The sequence below is a fragment of the Canis lupus genome, chromosome 29, assembly GCF_003254725.2.
Source record: "Canis lupus dingo isolate Sandy chromosome 29, ASM325472v2, whole genome shotgun sequence".
In the NCBI taxonomy this organism is placed as follows: domain Eukaryota; kingdom Metazoa; phylum Chordata; class Mammalia; order Carnivora; family Canidae; genus Canis; species Canis lupus.
In genome coordinates, this window is record NC_064271.1 from 9,597,033 (window position 1) to 9,609,214 (window position 12,182).

Consider the following 12,182-nt stretch of genomic DNA (forward strand, 5'->3'; position numbering starts at 1 on the left):
AAACTTACTTAGGCATATATGTTCCTTTGGCACCTTTCAAAGTTCCTAGATCCCTGAAATGGTTCTGGGGTTCCAAGCTCGAAACTCTCCCAGCAGCTCCCAGCAGGAGATGTAGCACACATTGGAAGGCTTATCCTGTCACTTCCCATCTGAAGGTCAGTATTATTAACACAAATAAGAGCCATTTCCTCTCTTATCAATCAATTTCCACTATCAGCCAAGGCCTTGCGCGGCAGCAGCCTGCTTTTAAATTCAACTTTAGGAAACTGTGAAAATGTTTTTAATCTGCAGCATTTTTTAAAGCCACAGTTGGGGCTTTAACTTTCCTGATGCTAATTGTGCAGGTCTGTGACATCCTCTTAATCTGTCCCTGGTTGTTGTCCTTGTTTTACATTTTTAAAAAAATTATAAGGGGGATCCCTGGGTGGCGCATCGGTTTAGCGCCTGCGTTTGGCCCAGGGTGCAATCCTGGAGTCCTGGGATCGAGTCCCACATCCGGCTCCCTGCATGGAGCCTGCTTCTCCCTCTGCCTGTGTCTCTGCCTCTCTCTCTCTGTGTTTATCATGAATAAATAATAATAATAATAATAATAATAATAATAATAAGTATAAGCTCAGAGGAACACCACCTGTGCAACTATCCTATGTTTAACTGCTTGTCTGATTTTCTGTAACTCTTCACCAAAGACCATTTGGCCTGAATGTTCTGAATTTTATTTTTGACAGTTTCAAAACTTTCTGGATCAATATCCATTCCAGAACTGTTCAGTAATAATGGCTATCTTCCCCACCTCCCCCTTGAAACTTTTAATATCTGCCTTCTAAAAAATCTACTTCTGTTATGAGTCCATCTTGGTTTCCTCTGGGCTTCAGCAATAAATAACTTGACAGGGACTGCTTTTTCTGAAGGTTTCCAGCACTGCTACTTAATTAATTTCTATTTAATACTCAGAATTTTACCAAGTTCTCAAGTTTTCTGCCTTCAAATAGATTGAAATTTCAACAAGGGAACTTAAGAAACTAATTCTATCTCACTAAACATTGACTAAGTCAGGTCTCCTGTCATTATCTGTGTTGCTATTTCCCATTTTTCATCTACATCAGGTACATATCCGCCATTCTTTCTACTCACTTAGGTGGCCTGTAACAAAGGAATGCAATTATCTCTGTTCCTCTTTTTAGTAAGGTCCCAGGTTCTTCCCCTCTGTTAATGGATTCCTCTGCACTTGTGCTTCTTGACATTCAGGGCCCACTGCCTCACCTCCTGACAAGTCTTCCCTTCTGAACAGATCTGTAGCCTTTCAGCACTAGAGTCTAATCTTTTTTTAAAGATTTCATTTATTTATTTATTTACTTACTTATTCATTCATTTATTTATTCATTCATTCATTCATTTATGAGAGAGAGAGAGAGAGAGAGAAAGAGGGAGCATGCACACAAGCAGTGGGGAGAGGGAGAGGGAGAAGCAGACACCCCCTTAGCAGGGAGCCTGAAACAGGGCTTGATCCCAAGATCCCAGGATCACGACCTGAGCTGAAGGCAGATGCTTAACTAACTAAGCCATTCAGGTGCCCCTAGATTCCATTCTTGAGTCCTCATCCTAATAAGCTTCAATAACACCTAAGACACATTAATTCTCTTTTGTAATAAAATTTATTTTATTATTCATATTCTGCATATTTACATAAAGACACCTGAGTGACTAAATGTTATTTCTAGGTCCTACACAGATTGTTTTTTCAAGCAAATTACTGCCCCCTCTTCCCGTACTGTAGCATTCCATCTCCTACCTACTCTCGTCCAGTGTAATCAATGTCACCATTTCATCTGGCTTTGTGATCCTTTCCCTTGGGGATAAGTTTAAAACTCTACTACTTGGCCAGACTGTAGGAAATTACATTCTCCTCTGACTCTACTTTGCAGTTACTTCCTGGACTAGATGGTTCAGATATCAAAATCCCTTTCATTGACACCATTCATAAGACCAGTCATTTCTACTTTCAAGTCTCAACTATCTTGAGAACAAATGGCAAAAATATCATCCACGCTTTCAAAATCTTTCAATTTCCTCACTGGGGTCATAGCCTGAAGAAGGATATTCCATGAGCCTTCTCCAAACTATGGAGAAGATCAATGTGGAAGCATAGTTCAATGGCACAAAATTTAAAAAAAAAAAAAAAAAAAAAAAAGAGGAATGCTTAATTACTGTTATCTAGAAAGTGCTTCTCAAACATAAACATGTGTACGAGTGTATGATCATGTAGGGGTCACATTAAAATGCAGATTCTGATGTGGCATATCTGGGGTGCAGCTTAAGATTGTGCATTTTCTATCAAGCTCTGAGGCAATGCAGAGGCTGCCAGCCATTGTATTACACTGAGAATAACAAGGTTTCCATTATTACTAAACATTCTAAATTTCTGAGGTACCATAAAAATAAGCACCGGCCTCATATTTAAAACAGAAGCAGCATGTTATGGTGGCAAAGGTGATGGCCTTGGATCAGATAACATCTGTTCCAGGCTTAGGTCAGCCATGACTTGGCCATTAGACTTTTAGTCCAATCACTTTATTTAGGACTCAACTATAAAATTGAGGGGAGGGAGACAAATTAGATTACCTCAAAAGTCTCTTGTTAACCAGTGGGTTTATAGATTTATGAAATAAACCCAGGCTTAAACAAACCAGCAGGAATTCCAATTCAGACATTATGGCAGATTATGTGTCCAGAAAAACAATCTCACTATACAGCATCTAAAATTGCTGGATAAATTAATACAATCCTTTTTTTCAAATGCTTGGCTGAGGTGATACAAAGGTGAGGAAAGCCTCAGTAGAGAAAACTTAGCAGGCGTTGGAGCAGTCTTTTCCTCTGGGGGCTCTGCCCAAATCTGAGCAGTAGGGAGCCTGCTTTCATAGGGCCCGGTGCCCTGAGAAGACAGCAGAGGGCAAAGAGGACAGAGAGGACAGGTAGGGGCAGAAAAAGCTAGGATCCCTAAAGTTAACCCTTGGAGGATGAAAATAAAAACCACCCATCCCCCTTTCCTAGAGGGAGATGGTAGGACCTGGGTGCTGGGCTAGGAGCAAAGTCAGTCTCCCTTGAGAAGATAAAACCACCAGCCTGCCCTGACATACATTTGGGACTAGAACTCACTACTTATTTAGCCCAATAAAACTCAAGACAAACTAGTGTGGTCTCTCCCAGCACCCCAGACAGAAATGAATACAAACACTTTCTGGAAAAATCCACCTGAAACCCAGGCCTGCAAGAACTCCCAAAGATAAGTTTCCAAAGAAGAAGTGACAAGCAACTAGAGAAAAAAAAAAATTGTAAATTCTAAGATGGATTTAAATACCCACAATGCAGCAGAGAAAAATGCAGATTAATAGGAAAGAGCCTTTAGGAGACATAAAAACAATATTCTAAGAGCTGAAGGCTTGGCTCCACATTTCCTAAGAGTGTTTCAGCTTTAGGAATCCCAATTAGGACAGGTGAATAAAAAGAAATTTATAGATAGACAAACAGTGAAACACTACAAAGAGGAGATCTTAAAAGCAGCCAGAGAGAAGACAGAGTCCTTAAAAGAAAGCTGGACTTAAATGCTAGGGGTTTGTTGCAAGCTGGTCTCCCCAGAATAAAGTGGCCTCCTGCGAAGCTCCCCAGAAACTTACTGTGCCCTGGGGCCAAAGTCAAATGGTCCTCGTGGAATGCAAGGCTAGGACCCCAGTGTCTTCATTATGCCAGAGAGAGTTCTGGTGGTTCCCTAACCACAAACACAGATACAACAAATCCTGCTCCCATCCTGCCACATCACACAGACTCAAGTGCAAGGCTTAACAGCCCCAGTCAGGCCATGGTGAGCTAAGGTTGCATCACAGCATAGCTCTACTGCATCCTGGCTCCTGCTCACTCCAAGGATCCAAGTTTCTCCTGAAGTCTGAAGCTTGACCTGGCCAGGTAGCTAAGAGCTGTGTCATGGAAGGCACAGCACACCTGTTATTGACCTCTTCTCTGAGTTTGAGAGCTGTTTCCTCCCACCAAAAACTGCTCTAGCAGTTTGGGTGCATATTCCCTGGCTATCTGTCTTTATTTGCACAATCTTCAAAATGCTGAGAAAATTACAGCTAACTCCTGAACAACGTGGGTTTGAACTGTGCTGATCCACTTATAGGTGGATTTTTTTTTCCCAATACACTACAGTACTGAAAATGTATTTTGTCTTCCTTAAGGAGACTTTCTAAGTAACATTTTCTCTCTCTTTTTTTTAAGATTTTATTTATTTATTCATGAGAGACACAGACAACGAGGCACATTCACAGGCAGAGGAAGAAGCAGGCTCCCTGCAGAGCCCAATGTGGGACTTGATCCCAGGACCCTGGGATCACGACATGAGCCGAAGGCAGACGCTTAACCACTGAGCTACCCAGACGTTCCTCTAAATAACATTTTCTTTTCTCTAGCTTGCTTTAAGAATACTTTAATAATACTTTTTTCTCTAGCTTACTTTAAGTACATAATGTATATAGCATACAAAATATGTTTTAATTGGCTGTTTGTTATTGGAAGGCTTCTGGTAAACAGCAGGCTACTAGTAGTTCAAGTTTTGGTAGGAGTCAAAGTTATACACAGATTTTTAACTGTGCAGGGGTTGGTGCCTCTAACCCCCTGTTGTTCATGGGCCAAAAATTATACATCTAGCAAAACTGATCTCCAATACAAAACACAAGCACATGCTCAGACAGACAAAAGCAGCTTACTACCATTAGGGGAACTTCTAAGGATATTCTTCAGGAAAGAGAAAATTATACCATAGAGAAGGTACGATAGGTGAGAAGGAATGCTGGACTAAGACAATGGTAAATATGCATGTAAAACTATATAAGCATAAACGTTAACTAGACAATTGTAATGTCTGATTTGTAGGTTTAAAATCTAGATTGAAAATACTAGACAATAGAGACTATAATTTAGGATGGGTCAATGGAAGCCCTCCAAGGTCCTTGTATTGTTAGGGACCAAGGTTAAGAGAACGATTAGTTTCAGATCTTAAGCTAAATATAAATGCTAAACTTTCAAGGTAAGCTCTAGAAAAACAGAAACAGTATATAAGTACCATACTCTTCAGGAAAAATGAAAGAGAAAAAGGGGGTCTTAATTAATCCAAATGAAGGAAAAAAAAATAAGATAAAACTAAAGAAATAAAAGAATAAAGTCCAAATATATTTGTAAAATAATAAATGTAAATGGACTAAATCTATCAAGACAAAAATTATTGGAAAATTATTTATTAAAATATCCAACTATTAAGCTATTAATGAAAATATGCCTATAACCTAAGGACAAAATCAAAATGTAAAAAAAATGAAAAATTCCATATAATGCAAATACTTCAAAGAAATTTGATATATTAATATCAGAAAAAAAAAACAGAAAAAATCATTACTAGAATCCTTGATAAAAGATTCAATTTTCTAAGAAGATAGCAATTTAAACTTACATAGACTCAATAACAACCCTTGAAAATATGATAGCAAAAATTGACAGAAATATAACTCAGGGACATCTGGGTGGCTCAGTGGTTGAGCATCTGCCTTTGGTCCAGGGCGTGGTCCCCAAGTCCCAGTATCGAGTCCCACATCAGGCTCCCTGCATGGAGCCTGTTTCTCCTCCCTCTGCCTATGTCTCTGCCTCTCTGTTTCTCATGAATAAATAAATAAAATCTTAAAAAAAAGAGAGAGAAATAGAAGTCAAAGTTTATATCACGAAGCATCTCCCAGTAACTGCTAAGTCACTCAGAAAAAAATTCATTAAGAAAAATGAAAGATCGAAACCCAACTGACAAGCCTAAAGTAACAGATATATAGATATTATACCAATATTAATATACATGTTTTCAACCTCACATCAATGTGTAAAAAATGACTACCATCTACGTCACAATAATTTCAAATAATTAGTATTAAATAGAATTTGACTAAACACAAATTTAAAAATAAAAAACAGGGGCACTTGGATGGCTCAGTCAGTTAAGCATCTGACTCTTGATCTCAGCTCAGATTTTGATCTCAGGGTCCTGAGTTCAAGCCCTATGCTGGGTTTATTAAGTGGCGTCCACTTAATAAAACAAAAAACAAAGAGATAATTTTCAAAATTACTGAGTCATAAATGTACAGTCACAATTCTACATGTCTGATGAGTAAAAGATGAAATTGCAATGGTATTTAGAAAGACAAGCAATGTTTTCATTAAATGGCCAGACCCACTTTACATCACGTTAAAAAAAATTTTAAATAAAAACCATAGAGCAAACCCACTCAAAGTTTGTGGTTATTTTCTTGTGTCTTCTTAAATGGTAGCAATTTTGGAAGAAGCTAATTTCAGACAGCAATAGGGCATAAGGTAAGGTAAAGGCCTAAATAATGCAGTTTGGGTAAAGCCAATATAAATTCTAAGTTAATCAAAATATCTGCAACACTTATTTCTTCTCCCACTCTTTTTTGTTTTGTTTTTTGTTTTTATGTGAGAAAAATAAACCCTATTTCTGAGTCACAGGTAGATTTCCTTCAACTCTTCAGCATTCCTGTGGTTCTGCAGTTTATATTCATTTTCAACACCTGGCATATACCAATGAGACATTATAAGAATAGGATGGTCAGTCTTAGAAATAAAAGCATAAACAGGAGTATAGCAAAGCACTCTGCCCTCTCAACCAGTACTTGTAGTATGATAAATACAGAATCAATCGATAAAATATTAAATAAAAGACATTTAGTATCAGCCAAAAAATTTAGTATCAGCATAACCAAGAGAATCATATACACGTGGAATGTCTGAAAGCAAAGTTGAATTCTAAGAAGTGCCTGTAAATCATTAATGAAATATGTGTGCTCAACATAGAATTCATGATTACTAGTGTTTTATTCTGGGATGATAGCTTAAAAGTTACACCTAAGTAATTTGTTGTACAACATTACAGAGAGGAAAACTGGACTCTCTCCTGGAGGAGCATGCCTCAAGTATCTCAATTTCCAATCACTTAAGAAAAAAATAGCTATTCGTCCATCACACCACTCCTAGATGTGAAGACGAAAATTATTTAACAATTAGCCTACTCTTGAAATAGAAATGTCTTTTTTTAAAGATTCTATTTATTTATTTGACAGAGAGAGCACAAACAGGGGGAGCAGGAGAGGGAGAAGCAGGCTTCTCACTTAGCAGGGACACCCCCTCCCTCCTGCAGTGATGTGGGGCTCCACCCCAGGAGCCTGGGATCATGAGCCAAGCTGGAGGCACACACTTAACCAACTGAGCCACCCAGATGCCATGAAAATAGAAATATCTTAAATAGCAGCAGTTTGTAAAATATCCTTATCTGCAAACGCACTGTACACATTTGTTATTTCCAACATCATTTCTAAGATATGTGAGTTGTCTTTTAAACTTCTTCCCATTTATTTTCATTAACACCTACACAGTACATTTTTTTTTCTTTTTTTACACAGTAGATTTTTTAAAAGCCAGTAAAATCAATATAGTTTCTGGAATCTAAATCTTAACCAAGATACAACTGTACTTAACTTTAATGACCAAGCATCCCTTTGTTTTCAAATACTGAAAATTACCAAAGCATTTCTTTTTTTTGTTGTTGTTGTTTTTTTATTTCTTTTTTGTTTGTTTGTTTTTCAAAGCATTTCTTTATAAACAGAAATATTACTAATAAGTGGTACCACCATACAGTTGTTCAAGCCAGAAACCTGAGAGGACTGCCATTTTGCGCAAATAAAAATACAGAACACCGACTTATTTCTGAATTTCAGATAAGTTACCAAAAAATTTAGTATTAAAAAAATTTAGTGTAAGTATGTACCAAATACTGCATGGGACATACTTGTACTAAAAGTTTTTCACTATTCATCTGAAAATCAAATTTAACTAGGCATCCTATATTTTATCTGACAAGTCTAGCTGGGATTCTCTCTATGATATCTTCTATATGAAATCCACCACACCAAGACCTGTCCATTCTACTTCCTAAAAACATCTAAAACCCATCCACCTTTCTTCATTTCTTCTGCCCCCATCTTGGTCTAAGCCACCAATCCAAAAACTCCCAATCAGACTCTCTGCTTCTTCTACCTTTATAGAAATATCACTTACACTAAATGCAGTAGTATCAGTTTAATACTAAAAGAAATAAAAGCTAACTTCAGGTTTCTCCTTTCCTGGGGTCATTACTTGGTAGTGGCAGAAATCTAAAATCTTGAAAACAGCATGAAACCAATGAACTCACAACTCTGAGGAGGTGAGGCCTTTTGTTGGGTCACCTCCGAAGCAGTCCCAAAGAAAGTTAACAGTTCTCTTAGGTATGACTGAGCCAATGATCTACATCAATCATTGTGCTAAATAGGTGTTTATTACCACAAAGGGATGAGCCAGGAAAAATCTGTGCAGAAATAAAGCTGGTTTAAAATATTCTCATCTTTCAGAGTGCATTCATTCTTAGATTTACAGAGACTGGTTGGTTCTAGCCCACACCTGATTGTGAGACAGATTCCTTTCATCCAACTGGTATTCTTTAGACACCTTTTGGGTTAAAGTCGGCTTATCAGTCCAAGATTGCAAAGCCAGGGAGCAGAGCATTAAAAAATTGGGGCAGTGAGCAAGCAAGATTCAAATACATCCAAGATATGCGGCACCAACTTCTTCTGATTACTGATGCTCAGAACAGCTGCTGCCTCCTGACAGATGAATAAGTGTTTCGGTTGTGAGAGCTACAGTTATCTCCGTGCACTGCTAGCCTGTCACACTGATCAATAGATACCAACAAAGCAGATTATATGCTGAAACCTCAGTGCAGACTTCAAGATTTGTGTGACACTGCAGAGCTGCATAAACTAACTAAATGAAACAAAAATTACAGCTATCAAATTAACTGGCAGGTCTAAAGAAAACAGGTTTTCCTCTATATCAAAGAGGCCACAGAATTGTTACAAATGATTCTTTGAGCACAGAACATGATGGCAATTCAAGTGTTTCTAAGTTCTCACAATGCAAATTTGCACATCCATCTATTTAGTACAGAATACCCCCAACTCTTAATGATGCTGGCACAGAACAAAGAAACTCAAGCTCCTTCATATGAAACAAGCCCTATAAACGAAGTCGGAAGAGCCTCTACAAGTGAGTTACTTTATTTAGGGTCCAGTTATTATTTATTATTAAAAGATAAACGTTTCGGGATCCCTGGGCAGCTCAGCAGTTGAGCTGCTGCCTTCTGCTCAGGGAGTGATCTCGAAGTTCCGGGATCGAATCTCACATTGGGCTCCCTGCAAGGAGCCTGCTTCTCCCTCTGCCTATGTCTCTGTCTGCCTCTCTCTCTCTGCGTCTCTCATGAATAAATAAAATCTTTAAAAAAAAAAAAAAAAAGATAAGCCTTTCTGTGGATAAAACATAATCACAAAACCAAAAATGTTTTTGAAAGCCATATCCAAGATATGCTTTTTTTTTGGATACATCTTGTCATCTTCTCTATGGTGGGGAATGAAATTTTAAACCATCGATGGCCTGGCCAGGCCAACATTAGAGATTAGAAAAGGACATGAGTGTCTGGATGAAAGCAGTCAAGTCACGTCTATAACACAAGTGTGGATGCTGCGAGGCCACACACAAGCCTTAAAGTCTCCAGCCTGTATTTCCACGTATAATCTGCTTTGCTGGTGTCCCCTATAGGGGCCAAGGGCAGGCTGCCCCAAAATGTGCCCCTTTGGCATATTATTTCAAATTAAAGTTACTTAATAGCCAGTGCAACGTCATTCAGACCCTCCCCTGTCCTCCTAAAAGCAGGAAACAAATGTCCCATGTGAGAAATACCCTCCCTGTGCCAAAAAATAAAAAGACATCTTTACCACCCGAGATAAGGACTTTAGAGCCAAGAAAGACAAACAGACCTTGTTGTTTTCTAATCTACTCCCTCAGCCTAAATTCCGCTTAGAATCCTACTAATTGAGGCTCCCAAACACCTGCTTTCTTTATCCTGTCGATTCCTCACACCCATACTGTCTCCTTGTCCCAAAATGTATAAAAACTGCCTGCCTTGGCCATCTCGTTAGGTCTCTAATGCTGGGCCTCCGCACACGGGTAATAAAACTTCGGTTCTCTCCTCCTGTTCATCTATTTTATGTGAATTCAGTCCGGCTCTTAGACCTTCAAGGGTGAGGGAAGAGGTTTCTTCTCCTTCCCGCAGCGCCGATCACAGGTGACCTGCTCGCGGCGCCCCCGATGACCTGCTCTCAGGGTCAAAATCCTCGTAAAACGATTCGTTCCCAGTCCCTTTCGGCACCGGCGAGTGGGCGAGTGAGGCGGCGGCGGCGGCGGCCTCCCCAGCGCCGAGTCAGGAAGTAGGGGCGGCGCTGCTCGGCCCCGTCCGGCCGCTGCTTCGCGGGACCCCGGGTCCGGCGCGGGCCGAGTGCGGGGGGGGCGGGGGCTGCGGAGTGCGGGGCCCCCCGGGCGGGCGCCGAGGACCGTGCGGACCGTGCGCCGCCGCCCCCGAGCGCGCCTGACGGCCGGACCCCGGCTTCCGGCAGAGCGAGGCCTCGGCGGCGGCGCGGCCCGACTCGGCCCGGCCCCGGCCCGGCCCCGCGGCCTTGGCTCCGCACAAGTTGGCGGCAAAGGGCGGGGGAGCGAGGCACCGCAGCCGCCCGGTGCAGGCGGGGCCGGGGCCGGGGCCGGGGCCGGGGCCGCGCGGGGGGAGGCCGCCGGCCCGCGCACCCCGCCCGCACCCTCCGCACCCCGCCGGGCCGCGGCCGCCGGGACCCGCCGAGCTCCGCCCGCGCTCGGCTCGCCCCGGCCCCCCCGGCCCCCCCGGTCCCCCCCCCGGCCCCCGCGGCCCGGCCGGCGCTCACCTCTCCCTGGAGTAGAGCTGCAGCTGCCGCTCGCGCCGCTGCTTCCGGATAAACGCCATGGAGCGAGCGCAGCGCGGGCGCCGGGTCCGGCGGGACTGCGGACGCGGCCGGGGGCGGGCCCGGGGAGCCGCTGCGAGGTCCGCGCCGCGAGGGGGGCGCGGCTGCGGCGGCCCGACCGCCCCACGCTGCGCCCCGGGCCCGGCGTCGGCGCCGCGCTCAGCCGAGCGGGCGGGCGTGGGGACTCCCGCGGCGCCGTGACTCAGGCCCGGGCCGCCCGCCCGCGGCCCCCGCGGCCCCCGCGGCCCCCGCGCCCGCGGCCCCCGCGCCCACGTGCCGCGCTCGGCCTCCGCCGGGCCTGGCGCCCTGCACCTCTGCCGAGCGCAACCCCCGGGCCGCACGACTCCTTCCTCTTTCTCCGAGGGCTCTCTTGAGACGGAGCTCCCGCGGCAAGCAGCCCCCCCATTTAGGGTGTGCCCTCGGGGGGTGGGGGGGATGGTCCCGCACACGCACCCCGGGGCCAGCCGCCCCACCCGACCCGAGCCTCCGGGTACCGCGCCCGCCCGCGCTGCCTTCCCGCGTCTAGGAATGTGCCCCTTCCCCACGTTCCCTACAAATGCAGTCATACATTGTGTAGCCTTTTATGTTTGGCTTCTTTCATTTAGCATAAATGTTTTTCAGGTTCATTCGTGTTTCGGTATTTCAGTCTTCTTTATGGCCCGAGACTATTCCAGTGCGTGGATATACCACGTTTTGTTGGTCCATTCGGCGCGTGGCTCGCATGAACAAGGCTGCTGGGAACACGGCTGTACAAGTCTTTGCACGCTCAGGTGTTTCCATTGCTACTGACTACATACCTAGGAGTGGAACTGCTGGGTCCTGTGGCAGCTCTGTGTTCAAATGTTGAGAAACTGCCAACCTGCCTTCCAGAGCGGCTGCACCTTTTACATTCCCAGCAGCTGTGTGTTAGGGTCCCAGTTTTTTCACATCCTTGCCAACACTTATGTCTGACTTTCGATGATAGCTCTCCTAGTGGGTGTGAGGGGTATCCCGCTGCCTTATGACTGACTCCTTAATATAGCCTGAATCTGAGCCTGTGGTTGTAAGGGGATTCCTAAATAACAAACTTCTGAATTACATATATGGTGACACTTATCTAATATTGCCTTACAGATCAGGTTTTGCAGAATAAGATTTTTAAAGGCTTCTATGTAAATGTGTATTTCAGCTCACTAAGATGCTGCAGGACCCTGAAGGGAAGATGGAAAACCGAGATTAAAAGCC

General features: G+C 43.3%; 1 protein-coding gene across 2 annotated transcripts in view; it reads right to left on the reverse strand.

The window, feature by feature from the left end:
* The window catches only part of NSMAF (neutral sphingomyelinase activation associated factor), a 63,728-nt gene extending 52,427 nt beyond the window's left edge, over window positions 1–11,301 (reverse strand). Inside the window, exon 1 of one of the 2 annotated variants that reach the window (XM_025477792.3) lies at window positions 10,902–11,301. In XM_025477792.3, the coding sequence (XP_025333577.1) occupies window positions 10,902–10,960 (59 nt within the window). In that variant the 5' untranslated portion in view covers window positions 10,961–11,301. The remainder of the gene's footprint in view (window positions 1–10,901) is intronic. The other variant, XM_025477791.3, reaches the window with a different exon arrangement.
* Window positions 11,302–12,182: the final 881 nt, after the last annotated feature.